At 59.0% G+C, this 18,776-nt stretch overlaps 1 protein-coding gene across 11 annotated transcripts in view; it reads right to left on the reverse strand.

The window, feature by feature from the left end:
* The window catches only part of EP400 (E1A binding protein p400), a 98,215-nt gene that overhangs the window by 54,453 nt on the left and 24,986 nt on the right, over positions 1–18,776 (reverse strand). For 8 of the 11 annotated variants that reach the window (XM_047828486.1, XM_047828488.1, XM_047828493.1 and 5 more), the window contains 14 exons: positions 17,403–17,493; positions 15,741–15,848; positions 14,874–15,256; positions 12,629–12,919; positions 11,513–11,698; positions 9,434–9,574; positions 8,901–8,979; positions 8,145–8,194; positions 7,718–7,775; positions 6,911–7,000; positions 4,454–4,561; positions 3,254–3,438; positions 2,833–3,010; positions 291–427 (listed from right to left, as the gene is read on the reverse strand). In XM_047828486.1, the coding sequence (XP_047684442.1) occupies positions 291–427; positions 2,833–3,010; positions 3,254–3,438; positions 4,454–4,561; positions 6,911–7,000; positions 7,718–7,775; positions 8,145–8,194; positions 8,901–8,979; positions 9,434–9,574; positions 11,513–11,698; positions 12,629–12,919; positions 14,874–15,256; positions 15,741–15,848; positions 17,403–17,493 (2,085 nt within the window). The remainder of the gene's footprint in view (positions 1–290; positions 428–2,832; positions 3,011–3,253; positions 3,439–4,453; positions 4,562–6,910; positions 7,001–7,717; positions 7,776–8,144; positions 8,195–8,900; positions 8,980–9,433; positions 9,575–11,512; positions 11,699–12,628; positions 12,920–14,873; positions 15,257–15,740; positions 15,849–17,402; positions 17,494–18,776) is intronic. The other 3 variants (XM_047828496.1, XM_047828494.1, XM_047828489.1) reach the window with 1 other exon arrangement.

Raw genomic sequence — 18,776 nt, forward strand, 5'->3', positions numbered from 1 at the left:
TGTCGGCAGAGCCCGGCGAGCGTTTACCACACGCGCATCAGGGCGTGCGCGGCACAAGCTCTCGCTGGGCTTACGCTGCTCAGGGGCGTGCAGGCAGCAGGGAAGGGACGGCCCCCGATTCCGGGCACGAGGGTGCCCGTTCGCCTGGGGGCTTTCCTCACGGGGCATCTGTGCGTTTAGGGGGCTCCAAATCAGGAACCGCCAGAAGGCTCGCCTGACACCCCCAAATCTGCCTTCCGCACAGACGGAGACCCTCCTGTGCGACGTACTCCACGCATCCACCCACCTACCTGTCTCTTTGCTCTCAGCTCTCGGTGGCTGCCCACGTACAAGAGGGTTTTGAGCCCGGGACACCAGCGCTTCAGCTCGAGATCCCACTTGAGGATGCTACAGCCCCTCACGACCACGAGATGAGGGCCCCAATTACCTACGTGAGAGAGGAGAGACAGAACCTTCGTCTGTAACAGAAAACCTCACCCTTTTTTTGTAACAGAAAGCAGGCACCCGGCGCCGTGCCGAGCACGGAAGCACGGCAGGCACGCGCGCAAAGTGCCCGGGCATGACGCACAGGCGTCCCCCCCCCCCCCCCGCCCCCCTGCTCAGCCAGTGCCCCTGGACTGGAGAGACTCGACAGGGAGCTGCCGAAGGAGGACCGGGTAGAGTGAGCGTGCTGCGGGCGCGGGGCAGAGCTCTCCTGTACGGGGACCCTGCTGAGGACACGAGAGGCGCGTGCAGACCCGGCCCGGCTGCCGGACCGCCCCAAACCCTCCGCTTCCACTCGGTCCTCCGGATAACGTTTTCAAGTATTAGAATAACATGTACGTGACAAACGCCAACTTCCGTGCCGCAAACGAAACATTAACCAGGTCAGAAAGCGGAAACAGAAGACTCGAGAAAACGGCACGCAGCGCGCATGTCTGCAACCGGTGCTCGCCCCGTGCACAGCGTCCCCTCCGGTTCCGAGAAGATCCGCCCAAGAGGAAGGTGAACGAGAATGGAAACGACCGCTTCGCGAAGAAATCAAGGAAGTGGATAAAAGCTTTGCGCCAGGCGCGCTCCAGGAGGAGAGACGCACATCAACCCCGGGTGCCCTTCCCCCACCGCGAGAACCAAGAGTTTTTAAGAGACCCGCATTCAGAATACAGTTGCGCTTCTGGTTTTCTGCAGGCGCCCAGGGCGGGCCTCCCGCTCGGCTCACTGCTGCCCTTGCCGCACAGCCCAGCGCCCGCAGCAGCACAGGCGCCACGTGAACGCCGGGCGCGCAGAGGACTGACCGATCCGTTCGTTCGTTCAGCCGATGGAACAAAAGCCCGTTTTTGGAAGCGCTGTCTGCTTCCAATTTCTTACTATTACAAACACGGTAACCAACACCCCTTTCACCTCAACGCCCAGAGAGCGAGGCCAGGTGGCGTGCTGAGGGGGAAGCGGGCTATCAGAACCTGAGAGCTGGAGACTCTGGAGCTGGGGCAAAATCCAGAACCGATTAATGCGAGAAAGGAAGGAGCCCCGACGTCGATCCGTTTGTATTTAAAACCTGACTGAGCTGGATCAATCTTTCCAAACACAGGGCAAAGAAGAGGCGCGTACTAGCGGTGGTGAGGGGAGTGCACCACAAGCAGGCAGACGGGGCGGGGGGACCGCCCCGAGTGGAGGGAACAAGCCCTGTCCACACCTGCATCCCCCCAGGTCTCCATGCGCCCCACGGCAGGACGCCACCTCCCTAATTTAATGAGCCTCCTCCTGACTTCCGAAGGTCCGTGAAGAGGAAGAGAACGTGTCTGCTTCGCTATCCAGGAGCCCCGTTTAGTCTGGAATCAGAACACTTCCTTTCCAAGAGAAACACTACAGCCGACCCGGGAGCAACACGAGTGTGAAATGAGCGTGAACCACACAGGTTCACTACCCACACACGGATCTTTCTCAACACACGATACTTTGTTTCCTCTTCCTGATGACGTCCCTGACATTTTCTTTCCTCCGGCTCACTTTATCGTTAATAACACGCTGCGTAACACACGCACAAAGTAAGTGCTGGTCGTCTGTTCGTGCTCTGGGTTCAGCCCCCGATCGACGGTTAACTATGTCCTCAGTGAAGTTTTAGGCAAGTCAAAGTTACGCGCGGGTTTTTGTCTGCATGGGGGGTGGTTAGTGCCCGTGACCGCCAACCACGCTGTTTGTCCCAGACTCACTCGTGTGTAAGCCCCCGCCCTACGTTAGAGACAGCAGGCACGTGCCTTTCTACAGCCCCCTCAAAGGCACAGAGCTGGGGACAAGAAAGCTCCTGACCCACAGGCCGGGTGGAGAGCGGTGAGTGCGGGCCGGCCCCTGAACGTGCCCCTACAGAGGCCGCGGGGCCTGACTGGTGACGTGTGAGTGCAAAGAGTCAGGCGCGAGGAAGCGGCCGGGGTCTCCGCTGTGGTCCGGCCCCCGAACACCCACCGGGCCCGCGAGCCGCTCCCTGAGGAACTCAGGCAGGGGAGCAGAGGCACTGCCAGGCAGCAGGCCCAGTCGGGAGGCAGGGGTGCAGGCACCGCAGCCCAGGGAAGGCACGGGTCCCGACTGGCGGGGGACACCGGGGTCACACGGTCCAGCGGGTCGTCACCGTGTCAGATTTTGAGTTACAGTGAGTTGCTCAATCTAGCGCGGACCGCAAATGAGTTTTCTGCTTGTTCAGACGATGCGTATTTCTGAGCCCTGGTCTCTTGGGTCCTGGACCGGAGCGCAGGGCAGTGGAGCAGGGGAAGACAGGCCACACTCCCCACCCTCCAGCCCGACGCACCGCCCACCGTCGGTCTTAGCGAATACGCGGTCCTCAAAACAACAAAATCTTACCTTCGTTGCAAGCCAGGTGGGCAAAAAAAGCAATGATCTGTACAGTTTTACCAAGCCCGGCTTCGTCTGCCAATATACCATTGAGGCTCTTCCGGTAGAGTTTGGCCAGCCAGTCCAGGCCGATCTTCTGGTAATCTCTGAGCGCGCCATACAACAGAGATGGGGCGTTCAACTTCACCTGCAGCAACACACGGGCCAAATACTCCTCAAACTACCCGTTAGACACTTTTCTCCGCAGTGAAGTCAAACCAGTCGTTCGGTGGGCCTGCAGGAGGACCACAGAGGAGACCGAGGGAAGCAAGAGCAGCGTTCGCTCTGCCTGACAGCCAACCTCTGCATCTGGAGCAGTTACGGGGAAGTCGCGAGCCTTTCCTCGGCCTCACCAAGACACCGCCCCCCGGGGGGCAGCTCGGTGCCTCACCGTGGGGCTGACCCGGGCACTGCCCTTGGGCAGGACAGCTTCAGCCACAGCGGTCACCTCCGCGATGTCCTTTGTGTGAGGGTTCCCGATAGTCATTCTCTCTGCAGCCTTAAACTGGTCCATGATGAACAGCGAGTCGATGAGAACCACGTCCTTCCGGCTCTCAGCCGGGCAGTCTTCCACATCTGTGAACGGAAAAACGGGTCTGTAGCCGCTGCGAGAGTTTTATGACGGAAAGAATAAAAAGGGAACGAGCTGACAGAATCCAAATACTTCAAACGCAGTAGGTGCTTTGTCTTTGATCCGTTCTACTACCTAACAACACCGACCAAATACGTGGGTAGAAACGCCTGGGACGCTACCAGCTGTAGAACCACTCTGGAAAGCTGTTGCGTGAAAACGGAGAACGAAGGTCTCTGCAGCGACTAGGAGCTGGCATCACCAGATTTACAGGTATCCAAGGGCTTAGTGATTACCCCCACCACCAAGAAAGGGAAACTCAGCAAGCAAGGAGGCCACCAGCCCTCCCTCTGGTCCTGCCCGCCCCTAGCCTCTCTGCTCACAGGAATCCGTATCTGTGGATCAGAACAAGTAGAATGAAAATAAGACCAAGTAGGCTTTTTTTTGGTGCAGCCTGTGTGTTTGTGTGGAATGTGTAATAAAACTGAAAAAAAGTCAAAACTAGCGTAGCCTGAATATATATGATGAATTCTAAGCCTATAAAATAATGACTTTTACAAATCTGAGAAAAACATTTCTACGCTGTTCACAACTCGATCGGGTATTCTGAAATTTTACCAAGTTAATAAGTAAAAACAGTGGGGCTTGGGTGGCTCAGTCAGTTAAGCGGCTGACTCTTGATTTCCGCGTAGGTCACGATCTCACAGTTGGTGGGATCGAGCCCCGTGTAGGGCTCTATGCTGACAGTGCAGAGCCTGCTAGGGATTCTCTCTCCCTCTCTCTCTGCTCCTCCCCAGCCTGCACGCGCGCGCGCGCTCTCTCTCTCTCTCTCTCAAGATAAATAAGCTAAATACAGCATAAAGTTTAACCAAACCACATCAACAGGAAATTACACGTCAAACACACTTGCCACTTTTCCTTCCGTCAGAGTAAAAGAAAACGAAGGCAACTCAAACCCTACGTGTCTCGGCTTTTGCTTTAAGGCTCAGTTGTTCAGTTTTCTAAAGGTTGAACACAGACCTTCTTCTTCACTCGCCTCCTCACCGTCAGGCTTCGGCTGCGGCCACTGGAAACTGGGCAGAAAAGCTCCTTCGTACAACTTCATCAAATCGATTAAGGGCAATTCGGCTGGAAAGGATGGCGGGGAGAAGAGGGGTTAGTTTACGCCAGGGGTGACAGGCAGTTGGGAAGAAGGTGCAGAGGGAGGGCCGCGGCAAAGGGGAAAGGGCCTTCTTCACAGGTTCTCCGCTTCGTGGCTTTAACTCCTTGGAAAAAATACATACTTTCCAAAGACACATTGATGTTTTCCAAAGAGTAACTGTTGCCCATTACTGACACGAGCTCTAAGACACTTTTCTTTATAAAAATGAGAGTCTTTGAAATGAGACTAAGAAACTCAACTTTTATTCATAAAAAAATTTTTTAATTTCTAAAATAATACATGCTAGAACCTATGAACTAGTAAGTGTAGCTATAAAAACACAATTGACAGAAAATAACTGGCGATACATAAAAATATGAAACATCAAATAAAAGTCAAACAAAAATAGAGCAAAAACCGTTTTTGAATAGCGGGTACAACAGCGGTGATACCTTCTGCACAAAGAGCTCGCCCTGACGGACCCCACCCCCCACCCCTGCCAGGTCCCGTGACCCACCCACGCTGGCAGAGGCGCCACGGTGTGGCACCAACACGGACTCCGAGCTGTAGGTGACACCGAGCTCAGAAAGCCACGGCAGCAAGGATGCGGGAAGGGAACCGGGGAGACGCGAGAAGAGCCAGAGCGCCTGCCTGCGCGGTGGAGCGAGCCGCTGCCACTTAGGACCGCGAGTGAGCCAGGGCGCCCGGCACCAGCCCCCCCCCCCCCCCCCCCACTCCGTGTGCCACTGCAGGAGGAGGAAAGACGGGGCCGAGACTCCCCGGGAAGAGTGGTCGCACCGCGGCGGGGAAGGGAACGCGCCACGGAGCGATCGTGAGCCGGGCGGAGCCGCTGCACGTCACATCCCGTCACGCGGCCGCGGCTCTCCCAACGCCAACAAACTCATTCCTCGCTGCAACTTCAAAAAAGGTTAAGACGCCTAGAAATAAATCTAACAAAAAACACACAATCGTAAAACGTGCCCGGCAGCTCCTGACCAAGACCTGTGTGATCGGGGACGTGCCACAATCAGAGGTTAGAAACGCTCAACTTGGTAAGGATGCAGTTCTCCGCCATCACCCGCCGGCTCAACTACGTTCATATCAAAATTCCCAACCAATTTTCCTCTGAAGCCTGATGAGCCAATCAGAGGTGTACCCTAAATCAGCCGGAGACAGCCGAGGCTGCCCAGAGAAGGATGCGGGGAGGGAGCCAGGTGGCTCTCAGGGTGGGCACGGAGCCGGGGGGCGACGGGGGCCAGTTTTCATGGGGGGTACGGGGTGGGGGGGGCAGGGGAGCTGGTTCTCAGGGGGAGCACAGGGCCGGGGCAGGGGAGTGGGCTGAGCAGACTGGGACAACCAGCTAGCAAGGACCCGCTTGGCAAAGGGCGCCAGGACAGCTGTGATCTGTTTTGGGATTAAAAAAAAAAAAAAAAAAAAAAAAAAAAAAAAAAAAAAATCGCAGTCTTCACACGACAGACAGATGCTATTCTTGACGGTTCAAAGACATCAACACGTAACTAAAATTAGAACCTTGTAGACAAACAGGGAGACGTCCTCGTGATCCTGAGGCTAAAACAGGGTTTTTGAAAGCAGATAAATTCAAGTGCGCCAAGGTTTAGAATGCCTGTTCTTCAGAAGGTCCCGTGAGGAGAATGAAGACACACGAGCCAGGAGGCGCCCACGGCACAGTAACCACGAAGGACGCACGTGTGCGGTAAACAAACACCACCCACAAGATGACAGAGAAAGGAAGCCCAAAACCAAAACGGAAAAGAGGAGCCCGCCGGCTCGGCAGAAGTACCTCGGCAGGACAGCGTCCGGCGCCCTGACATGAGGGGCTTGGAAGGAACCCGCAGCCCAAGCCCGGCCGGCCTTGCACGGCGGACCGTGGTGCGCACCGGCCAACCCGCCTCCCGTGCGTGGGCACGGGCCACGGGGGCGCTCCCGCAGCGTGTGGAGGCAGAACGGGGGACAAGCGGAACGCCCGGCAGCACGCAGCAGGGAGTCAGTGACATGTTCGCGCCCGGGGCCGTGGCTCGGCAGGGAGAGCCCGTGAGGCGTAAGCGGCACACGAGCACCGGACAGGCCCGGGAACAGAGGAGCCGGGCGAAGAAGCGACAGGCCCGGCGCGCGATGCCATTTACACACGGTCCCGCAAGCGAGCCGGGCGGCGTGTGCAGACGGCAGGGGCGAGCGGGGCCGAGGCTGCCCGGTGGGACCCCCACGCCGGCACACGGCGTGCTTCCCGGCGAGACGCTAGTCTCACACGATTTTACACGCACTTCCGTGCATTTTCCGGCGCCCTGAGCGCCCCCAGCACCACGCTCACGGCCTACCTTCTTTGGCCAAATTGGACAGCTCTGCCTGGTGGTCCACGGCCCCCTCGTTGGCTTCTTCCTCTTCTATGGTCTCCTCCTCGTCCTCCACTGAAACGGCCCCCACCAGGTGTCAGGGAAACAGACCCCCCGCGTCTTCCCACCTGCTCACGAGACGCTACCAGCTCCGCCACCGTCTCGCCCAGCCAGCAGAGAGCTGGGCCTTTCCACCCCTCGAGGTAGGCGAGCGAGCGCAGGCTTCCTCAGTGAGCAGGAACCCAGTGACCGCACTTCACCTCCCTCCTCGGGCTGCGAAACACAGCCCGGTTCATTACACGACAGACCTCCCCAGCGGCACACGGAGCGACGTCACACTTTTCGTCCGTCGGCTGACCCCGCCGCAGAACCCACCAGCCTGCTGCTCGGGTTCGCTCTGAGTTTGTCATCGCCCATTTCAGACGACAGTCAGCCACTGCCCAGCCTGCTGTTCCGTGAACCCCGCAACTCACCCCCAACAGAGGCAGGCTCTGGGTGGCTGCGGGCCCACCCGCCATCCGCACACGAGCCCCCCTGAGGCCTTGTCACTAGCCGACGCTTTCTCTCCACCAGCTTCCGCCCTTCCCAGCTGGCTCCTCCACGCAAACGAACTATCCACAAAAGGTCCTGCGCTCTGCCTCCTCCACCGTCCCCTCCCCCACCCTCCAAGGTGCCTGGTCCCGTGACACAAGTCACTGGGCCACCGGGCACCCGGACTACACTGAGGATGCCCCTGGCCTGCAGTTTGAGGGCACGTCACACAGACGGCGAAGAGAGTACCGGGGAACAGACCTTCGTCATCGGTCAGGGATGTGCTAGCTTTTCTTTTCCTTCCAGACAGTGCTGACTCCTGAAACACAGAATAAAATTCACAAAGAATAGGACACCGAAGCAGAAACGTCCATTTCGCGTGCTCCCGGGAAGGCCCTGGTGAGCCCAGGACAAGCAGTCTGGGCACAGGAAAGGCGCTGGGCAGCAGGTAGGTGACACTAACCCCACAGTCCCACCCATGTCTTCCCATGTCCCCAGATCAACACCCCATGGGAGCCTAACAAGGAGAAGAACCATTTATCTTCCCCAAAGTGAACCGACTCTGAACAGAAGGGCACACTACGGAGGCATCCACATTTCTCCAGACAAGAGGAGGAACCCCAGGCACCACGTCTCACGCACACGGCTTCCACACTCTTACCCCGTACAGCAGCCCTCCTCAACTTACCAGGAAAGCTTCTGGCAAAACATCAAGCCCCTTAGGTCTCGACTCTTTTCCTAGAGACAGGGAACATGATTCGCTTTCACTGACGCTGCCTGTGCAGGCTGCACCCCGTTGCCACCTCCCCACGGGAGGAAGACAGCAGGAGTGAGTTCCGCTCCTTTCTTCTGGGAACCAGCCCGCACCCCTGTACCTACAAAGTGCGCTGGCCGCTCTCCGGACGTCTCTGATCTGGAGAGGGACAGGGAGGCTAGGTGGCAAAGCCTGTCTTCTGTGATGTCTACAATCTTAACGGCCGTAGGACTGAGCAGAGGCCACCACTCTGCCTCGACTTCCTCATCAACAGGAGGAGGGCCGTCACACCGCCCGTGCCACCCCGCCCCCCAGGGCAGCCGCTTCTGCCAGTGCCCGATGACGGGGCAGCCGCTTCTGAGCGCCGCGGAGACCCCCCAGCAGCCACAGCAGGGCCCCACCGGGGGGCGAGTGCCTTGGAGAACTCAGCCCAGTGTCCGGGCCTAGCCCCAGGTGACTGGCTCAGACCCTCAACCCTGAGAGCACCCCAAAAGCGGGCCAGCCCGGGGGTGCCTCAGAGCGCTGAGCTAAGCTGCAGAGCGGCCACGCAGGCAGACGTGTAGTGTCGGGCCGAGCAGATGCTCAAACCAACGCGCAAGCGCCCTGGTGCCGCCACGTCGGCCAGCAGCGGGCCGGCGGGGGTCCCAGCGCGGCGCCGGGAACGGTGAAGACTTTTAAAGAGAGTCCTACCTCTCCTGGGAACCTTCTGCAAATTTAAGGCCTTCTTCCTCCTCTCCTCCAATTCCACTCGCAGTTTCACCTCCACGACCTATAGGCACAAAGGGTGGGACACAGACGGCACTGAGGGGGCTTCTGGAGGTCCTGCCACGGCGTCTGACAGCACGGCCGTCCCAACCTCCCCCCGAGGCACTTGACGACGGAGCTCTCGGCGCAGCGCCGCGGGCGCTCTGCAGCCGCCCGCTGCCCGCGTCCCACCGGGTGGCGAGAGCCCCGCTGCCCGTGACGGGAAGCGAGGCGGAGCCATCTCCCGGGACAGCGCCCACGCTAACGGACGCACCGGCAGCGCCGCAGAGCCCCTCGGAGCCCCGCGAAGCACACGGCACCCAAGGCGGCAGACGAGGGCCCGTGCGCTCACGCTCACGGCCAACCACGCTGCGGGCTCTCCCCGCCTGGGTCTCTGGGCCACTCGGTCAGACGTGCTCCGAAGGCACAGTCGGTGCTGTTAGGTTTAACTTAAATTTCGTTTAAATTTCAGGATTCACCTGTTCAATATTTGACCAAAAGCACTCTATTTCCCTGGCAGTCGAGGCAGCAATTCGTCTCAATCGGTTCTGCTCCTCCTTCCTTCCCCTTTCCTCACGAAGCTGCTTCTCCTCATGATGGCGCAGCACAGTCCTGACGAGCTAGCAAATGAAAGGTCAAGAGCCTGGAGTCACGCCCCAGGAGGCGCGTCCGCACAGCGCAGGAACTTCTCAGCTGGGAGCTCACACATTCTGCCTGATCTGAGGGCACGGGGGACACGCGGCGCCAGCAAAAACCCTGCCGACACCCCACTCGACTGTCCACAAAGTGCCGTTTGCTAACCACGCTTATTCTTCTCCAGAAAGAACGCCAAATTGTGTTACGGTCTTCTTTCGTCATCTGACGTGCGATTCACACCTTCCCACCAAACGTGGAGTAACGTTTGTAACAAAAGCATCCCTTCCGCTGCACGAGTGCAGCAACATACACTTATTTATTTTAAACGTCTAGTCATTTGAGAGAGGGGAGAAAGTTGTCAGCACAGAGTCCAACGTGGGGCTCGATGCCACAAACCTTGAGATCATGACCTGAGCCCCCATTAAGAGTCGGATGCTTAACCGACTGAGCCACCCAGGCGCCCCAGCAAGATGTATTTAATTGCAAGGCACGAAACATGCTGGGGGGAGGTGATTCATATTTTTCGAGGCTTTTGCTTTAAATCCCAAACTGCTTTCTAGAACAAATGCTCTTACATCATCCCAGCAGTCCTCGAAAAAGGTGCTGAGAGGGGCACCTGGGTGGCTCAGTGGGTTGGGCACCCAACTCTTGATTCCAGCCCAGGTCACGATCTCACAGTTTGTGGGATCGAGCCCCACGTCAGGCTCTGTGCTGACAGCGTGAAGCCTGCTTGGGATTCTCCCTCTCCCCCTCCTGCTTGCCATGTGGGCTCACTCACACGTGGGCGCACTCTCGCCTGCACCCTCTCTCTCTCTCTCTCAAAATGAACAAACGTTAAAAAAAGTAACGGTGCCGATAAGGAACCTGAAACAGACACGCTACGAGCCGGAGCACGCCCGGCTGTGGGACCCCCAGCTGGGGGCCAGCTGGACACTGTGGATGGCCACCCACACACAGACTCCTCGGGGCGACATCCTGGTCTGATCACACCCTCGGCACGGGGCCGTGTGAGAGGGGCAGCACGTAGCCACAGTGCAGGGTTCGGTGGCTTGCCACCTGCCCCCTCCCCCTGGTGCCCACACGCTCAGGCCCACCCTCCTCTGTGAGATGTCCCCAAGGAGCAGTCAGGTTTCTCTGAAATTCCATTAACGGGACTCAAGACCTTTTATGCTCACAACCCACTGTTTCCAAAGCTCTCGGGTTCTCTCTACCAAACCTACGTGGGGACAGCAGAGGGGACGGAGGTGAACGGCAGGGCACACAGGACCACCCCCCAGGCCTGAGGGCGCGGGAGGAAGGGAACAGCTTGGCCCTGAGGGACAGATGGTGACGCGGCACCGTGAGAGCAGGGCCTGGTGCCACTTAGGCGCGAGCAAGGACACAGCTGCCTCGCATGCGGAGACCTACCGTTTCTGGTCCCTGTCCACACTCCCAGTACCGCCACCGCCTTCTAGGGGCAGCGCCCCAGGACGGGGTGCCTGCTCTGGAACTGGTGAGAAGGAGACCCGCCCTCCGCCAGAACCGGGCGGGGGACCCCAGCCCACAAGACCGGGCAGGGCCGGGACCCAAGCTGCCCACTGGCTCACCAGCCTCTGCCCACTCCCGACCCTGAGCCTGCTTGGCGCCCACCCCGCCTCACCCCGGGCGTCCTCGCTCCAAGTGCCAGGACAGACCGGCCACAAAGGGAACCTACATCCCGTTCCGCGAATCCCAGAGCCACGGGAGACCGCGTTGGCCCCTGGCCATCCAACCGGGACTCCCAAGACGGCCCCTCGGGAAGAAGCCACAGGGCAGTCGCTTTCCAGACAACAGCAAAACGCTCCTCACGCGAAGGAGCCGGCCCCCTCCGAGACCCGGTCCAGACGCCACCACGCACAGCGGCGTACTCGAGCCGGGCCACGCGGCCACCGGGCCTCGCCCACCTTCCTGGCCGCGGCCATCTTCCACCTCCTCTCCTGGGCGAAGTCCGTGGCCATCCACTGCATCTCCTCCAGCAGGTAGTCCCAGTGCGACTTGGGGCGCGGGGCCTCCTGCAGTTTGGGCAGTCGCCGGAGGGACCACAGGCCTTCTTTCCTCAAATCTGCGATGCGCTGATGGATCTGGTTCTCCTGCCGGGAGCGCAGGGGAGGGGGCGTCCCGCACATGATCAGAAGCGAACTCCGCTAATTCTGACCCCGTGTCCACGAAGCCTCAGCAAGAAAGACAAGACTGGTCGCGAGGGTCGAAGGCCCCCGCCCCGTCCCAGAATCAAGGACACAAGGCACAGGCCAATGCTCGCGTCAGAGCGCTTACAAGGGACACGACACACGTCTGGCCCTTGCTCCAAAACCACCGGGGAGGGGAGGAACCGATCGCCTAAGACTGGCCACACAGGGCCACAGGGTTGACAGAGGACAGCCGGCAGCACCGGGGCGGCGGCATCCTGCCAACTCTGACGGGTTAGATTCCCCTGACGAAGTCTAACAACAACACCGCTTAGTCACCCCACAAACGGCAAGTGCTAACTAGGTGCTGGGCCACGGCCACGCCGGCCTGGGCAGCCCTCCTGACCCTCACCCGCAGCCCACAGCGAGCACAGGCTGTGATGTCGGCACAGAACGGACCTTCTCTCCCGAGCCGACCTCCGCGAGGGGCGCCTGGGCGGCTCAGTCGGTTGGGCGTCCGACTTCGGCTCAGGTCACGATCTCACGGTTCGTGGGTTCGAGCCCCGCGTCGGGCCCTGTGCTGACAGCTCGGAGCCCGGAGCCTGCTTCGGATTCTGTGTCTTCCTCTCTTTCTGCCCTGCCCCCACCCCCCAACCCCCTTGCTCACACTCTGTCTCTCCCAGAAATAAACATTAAAAAAAGTTTTTTAAAAATGCAAAAAAAGACAACCTGCTTGTAACCTTGGTTTCTAAGCGACCACCAACTACGTTCGACCATCCTCACTACCAAGTGCTCAGTTTCAAACTACCGCATCCTTAGAAATTAAAATCAGATGCGCTTCACAAGTTGGAACACATTTCACAACCTTCTTGAGATGGTTTTAAGCGCACTTACCAGTGCTATCTGTTCTGCCAGCTTATCCTGAGAGCTGTCCTGGGGCGGGGCGGCGTTCTGAGCTGGGCTCTGCGGTTTCGGGGGTGCTGACACGGCTGCCCCTGGGGAACGGGAGGTGACTGGAGACAGTGACTTGCTGGCTGCTGAGGAGGGTCTGTTCCCTGTGGAGGCCCGTGCTGGCGATGGGCCAGAGCCGCTGGCGGGAGTGAGGGACGAGGTAGAAGAGGCAGCTGCTGGGGGCCGCTGACAAGGCTGGGCGGGGTCCACGGGTGGTCTTGTGGACGCCACCGCCTGGCGGGCAGAAAACAGGCCGGAAGTGAAGAGGAGACTTGAGCCCTGCTCGTGCGCCCACATCGGCGAGCGCGCCGGAGCCCCTCCTGCGGCAGTGCGAACGAGCCCCACGCGTGTGCGCACACACACACACATGGACACACACACACACACACACACACACACAGCACGTCACAGATGGGCTTTCACGCGCTGGCTATCCCATGGGAGCTTCTTTTGGTTTTTACCTTTTCTAGCACTTTCTCCCGTTTTATGGTTTTTTTTTAGGATTAGTTGTATAAGATTCTTCTAAACTAAAAACCACCCAGTGGTCACCTTGCACCCTTTTTCTGGAAAGCAAATACAAATCCCCTGTGCCCCTGTCATGGCAGGTAGGCCGTCGGGTGAGACACCCTCTCTGTACGTCAAAGCGTGTGCAACCAGAGGGCCCTCCTCCCGGACCGAAGACAAAGCCCAGTTCATGCGGGAATTCCGTGGGGGCGCCAGGAGCGGGGCGGGCAAGGCGCCGGCACAGCCTAAGAGGGCCGAGCGCCGACGGCTGCCAACGTGCCACATTTACAAGCTGGAACCCGGGAAGACACAGACCGCAACACCGCACCCAAGCAGGCGCGGGCCTCCAGCGTCCTCCCGCCGCCGGCCGCACCGTGTGGAGAGAAGGCGCTGGAGGTCCGGCCACGGCCCTCACGTGTGTGCTCGGGGGCCACTCAGCGTCCACGGCGGGGGAAAGGGGCTGCAGCACAAACCGTGCAGCCCACAGGCCTGACGTGTTCTCCCGCCTGCCATTTGGGGCCCTCACAGGGAAGGTCCGTCAGCCCCTAGCCAGGGCACAAGGGACAGGTTTCCGTGGGGTCTGTAAGGAGCTGATCCTTTCATCGACAAGGGCGGGTCGCGGAATCCAGGCGAAACCTCAGCATGCGGCTCAGAGAGACCAAGCGTTCCAAACCCGGAGGCTGGCCTGCACAAAGCTCCGAGGGAAGCGGTGGCCCGGGGAGGCTCGGCTGCCCAGGCGGCAGCGCCCTCCTCCACCAGGCGCGCGCAGCCGTGACGCGGGCCCACACGAGAGCCCCCGCACGCAGTCGGGGTGCAGACCGCAGCTCCTCTGGCCGCAGGCTGCGGGATCTCGCCCAGGTACGCGGCCCCTCGGGCCTTCTTACGGCAAAACGGGGACGAGAAAGATCCTACGGCAAAGGGCTGCCCGGCAGACGAAAGTAGAGCTGACGAAGTGCTCCGCACGGCACGCGGTGGCAGGCACGCGGCGAGCACAAAGCAGCCGTGACTGCTGTCGCTCCATTTCCACACAAGGTCAAACCTCACCATCAATCTCGAGCAGCCGCGAAGCATTTGAGTCGAAAGCCACCAAGGAAACCCCCTTGTTCGTAAGGGAAGTGGGGAGAGGCAGGGGAAGCCTTCCCAGGGGGCTCCATCATACACGCTAAGACAGCTCCCTGAGAACACCACCGGCCACCCTGCAGTGCTCCCCGCAGTGCTCCCAGTGGTTCACACTCACTTTCAGGGACCCGCCGCCCCTCGGGCACGGTGAATGGTTCACCACACGCTTTTCAGAAACAGCAACCCGCAGGGGAGGAGCACGATGGATACAAACACAGGTTCACAGAGCGCAGAGCACCGCAGAGGGCCCGGCAGCAGGCCCGGCCGGCGCTCCCACGGCACCCTTCCCACACCGCTGGCCACGTCAGCCGGGACAACGGCCACGCGGCCCTCTGAGCTCCCACTAAACCGCAGCCAGCGACCAAAGCTGTTCTGTTCTCTGGTGTTTCAACAACCTGACTGTGGTTCCAGAGCCGGGTAAGACGACGCTGAGCGGGGGACTGGCTCCGAGCGGGACAGCGAGCCACGGGCAGACCCCGCGACGGCGGTGTGGCGCACGCCCCACCCAGAGCACGCTTAGCTTCTGCTCCTGTTCTAACGGACAGGACGGGTGCCCACCAAGTACCTGCGGCTGGGAGAGCGGGGCGGCCTGCATCTGAGCCTTCCCGGGCATCGGGGTGTGCAGGGCCTGTGGCACGGGCTGCGGCGGTGGGGCGGGCAGCTGGCCGGGCGGGGGCGCGGGCACAGGGGCGCTCGGCGGCTGGGCCTTGGCCGGGACTTGGAGCTGCGCATGGGGCTCCACCGCCTGCGGCTGCTGAGCAAACTGCAGCGCCGGCGGGAGGGGCGCGGCGGGGAGGCCGGCCGGGGGCAGCCTGCCGGGGAGCTGCGGCGGCGGGGTGTGCAGGCTGGCGGCGTTCTGCACCGGAGGCCCCGTGGTCGGGTCGTACTGCTGCTGGCTCTGCTTCTGTCCGGCGAGCTGAGCGGCCTGAGGGGCAGGAGGCATCCCTCCTGCAAGACAGGAGAAGTCCCGGCAGCGCTGACTTTGGAGTCCCGAGCAACCCGCTGCTCGTCACGGACCCGCGCCTCAGCCATCACACACTCCCGACGGGGAACCCGACCGGCGGCAACTTGGCCCCGTAAACCCAATGGCAGGAGTGAGCCCGCGAGAGAGGAAAGATGGGCGCTCGACCTTCGCAAGCTAGCATCAGGCGGAACAGAACGGTCACCGGGGTCCCTACTGCAGCAGCGATCAAGGAGCGCGCAGGTGTCTGGGGCCCGAGGACGAGGAGACGGCAGCTCCACCAGGGCCGGGAGCACGCCCGCGGGGCCTCCTCTCCCTGCGCGGACCGGCGCTCAGAGCAGTGGCCGGGCCCCAGGAACCACTTGCCCCGTGTGCCATGACTGCGCGCATCCCAGCCCGAAGCTGGGCCACAAGACCCCTCTCTGCACACGCTTTTTCTGAGCCAGGAGGTCTCCTGGCGCCGGGCCTTACCTTGAGCTGTCGGCATTAGCTGCTGAAGAGGAACACCTGCATTCGCCCCCGGGTGCTGGAAAACTGCCCCCTGGTGGCCCGCTTCAAGCCGAGGCCTCTTAGGCTGCTCTAGAATAATTTTCAGAAAAGGTGCAATTTGATATAAAAATAAAACCGTGCAAGTAGTAGAAAGACCACATGTAAGTGTTTTTATAATCTTTGAACAGGGAGCCCCTCCTCTATGTGACTCAAACTCCAGAAGCCAGAACAGGTACAGTTGACAAACAGAATTTCTTTTCGTTAAATCTCTTCAAGTATTAGAAGCAGTCTCATACAAGAGGGAACGAAGGGAGAGTGACATCCTTGGAGACTGAGGGTTCTGCACACGTGCGGGCAAAAGGCTGATGTGGCCGCCACATGGAAAGCTCTTCCAAGTTGGTGGGAAAACTGCCAGCCAGCCACCGGACACACAAAACGGCAAAGAGCATGAACAGCTGAGCAGAGGGGGACTCACGAACGACTAATAAACACGAGAAGCTACATTGAAGAGATCCACAGAAAAACAAAAGATGTTTGCACCCATCGGGTTAACAAACACCAAAGGAGTAATCGTACTTCATAAAAAAGCCAAAATGTGGGGCGCCTGGGGGGCTCAGTCGGTTGAGCGTCCGACTTTGGCTCAGGTCACGATCTCACAGTTCGTGGATTCGAGCCCCGCATCTGGCTCTGTGCTGACAGCTCAGCATGTGGAGCTGCTTCGGATTCTGTGTCTCCCTCTTTCTGTCCCTCCCCTGCTCGTGCTCTGTCTCTCTCAAAAATAAATAAACATTAAAAAAAACTTTTTAAGTGGTCAAAACGTGAGCATGCCAGAAACTGCAGACGGACCTGAAAAAGGCCGAGCCTGCCGTGGGGCCGTGTGTACCCCCAACACACTCTCAGGGAGCAATTCCCTTTCTGGGAGTTTCCTCCTCAGACACAGTGACGGACACGTCGAAAACAATCTGGGACTAGAAGTCCGACTGTGCTCACCGTAAAAGAACAAAGGTGGTAACGAAAGGGAGCGCCAGCAAAGGTCTGAGGAGGAAAGGACCCGCCGTGCACCCGAGGGCGAGAGCCGGCAGGGAGAGCGCGGTCCCTGGCAGGACAGGACGGCCCAGGAAGCGACGGCCCTGTCGTCAGCTGTCACGGAGAGCGCGCCTCCACGTCCTCAGGTGCGTGCACGCGGGACGCCGCCAGCAGGTGGCCGGGGTGCGGGACGTACCGCCACAGCAGAGGCAGACTTGAGTCACGCCTTCCGCGACTGCCCGACTTTTTCACGTAAAATGTGGGCTTTTGTAACTGGAAGAAAAACTTCCGTATGAGAAAATGAGTAACGACTCGAAAAATAAGACGGCTTTACCCACAGTCCTTTTAAGGACTCAGAGCCTGCCAGGGCACAGAGAACCAAAACGGACACGCCCAATCCAACGGGCACACCTCCGCCCCCAGCACACACACACACACACAGCCACGTGAGTGTTCTCTTCAGCTGATCGTCGTCAAAACAACAAAATTACCTTCAAAGTACAAAGAAATGAACCCAAGCCACGTGCGTCGGCGTTCACGCGGCCGTCACGCTGCACCTCCCACGGCAGGAAGCTAACGGGTCCCTGAGGCCGCGCAGGCCCGGGCTCCGGGACGTACCTGCTGGGGGCCCCGCCTGCTGCCTCTTAAAGGGGTCCGCTTCGCCCACACTTCCGGCCCCTGCCACAAGGGCCCCCGCGAGAGCTTGCTGCTGAAAAAGAAAATGAAAACATGAGATTCTGATCACGTAGGTACCTCAGAGAACGGGCATAAACCGAACTATCGTGATTATTCCACACTGGCCTCACTAGTCTCTGCCGACATATTATCTGCCCGCTGCGTGTGACGTAGATTTATATGTAACAAGTAGCTTCAAGCTCTAACTTACCTCTGGAGGGACAAAAAGCACTTGTGACAGATCTTATTCTGGTTTTAACAGAGTTTCCTATCAATGCAGGGCCACACTCCCCCAGAGACGAGCGGGCTTTGCACCAACAGCGACAGCAGAGGACCGGCCAGTGTCGGGAAACACCAGTCCTAAATCCGACAGCTCGGCCTCCGTGTCCATCACACTGCCTGCCATCACTCACCCCCCCAAAAAACAAAAGCTGAATAACAAAAAGGAAGGTTGCGATTTTCTTCCTCCTGGAAAATGACCCTAAAACCCTCCTCGACAGACAACAATCTGATAAGCCTGGGTCTTCACACGGCATTTTTGCAAGTTAGCGCCCCGCTTGAGACTCATCTGTTCTACTCCGTAGGGCTGGCTGATTTAAGATGTTCAAATGAAAAGCTACTGGCCAAGCGAGACAGGCACCAGGCAAGTCTGGGCGCCCACGCATTCACATCTCTGCACCAACCTTGCAGTGACGCTAAATGCTAAGGACGATGTTCGCCAATCACCAGTTGCTAATTTCTTTTTTAACGATTCAACTCTGTCCACTCTACTTAGCCAACCATTTTAAAGGCCAAGTTACACATGCCCTGAACAAGGCATGGGCCCCATGATGGCCTGTGGGGGCTGTGGGGCCTGCTGTCCCAGGGTGGGCCCCACACTGCCCGCACCAGCCACGCTGCAGGGCATGGCCTCCCGTGGGGAAAGGTGCAGTGGCTGACTCAAAGGGACAGTAGCACCCCCATCTGCATTCAGTGAAGATGTGGGGAGGAAGGAAGGAAAGGAGAAGAAAGAAAAGAATGATTTGAAAAACACACGATATGTGAACAGTGGCTACGTCTGGGGACAGGATTACAGGTAATTTGTACTTTGCGTGTGTGCGTGTGTGTGTACTTTTCTAAATGTTCCAAACGTTCTACAATGAACATATACTACCTTTGTAATAAAAAAATGCTGCTGTTGTTGTTGTTAAATAAAAAAAAAAACTGATAGAGGGTTGTGTCTCCAGTAACGGCCAAGTGCTTCCTATTGGACTACACATACTCCCGACAGACATAAACCTGGAGGATAGGACCAGACGCCTGCAAGAGGGGAAGGGA

The sequence above is a fragment of the Prionailurus viverrinus genome, chromosome D3 (assembly GCF_022837055.1).
Source record: "Prionailurus viverrinus isolate Anna chromosome D3, UM_Priviv_1.0, whole genome shotgun sequence".
NCBI lineage: Eukaryota > Metazoa > Chordata > Mammalia > Carnivora > Felidae > Prionailurus > Prionailurus viverrinus.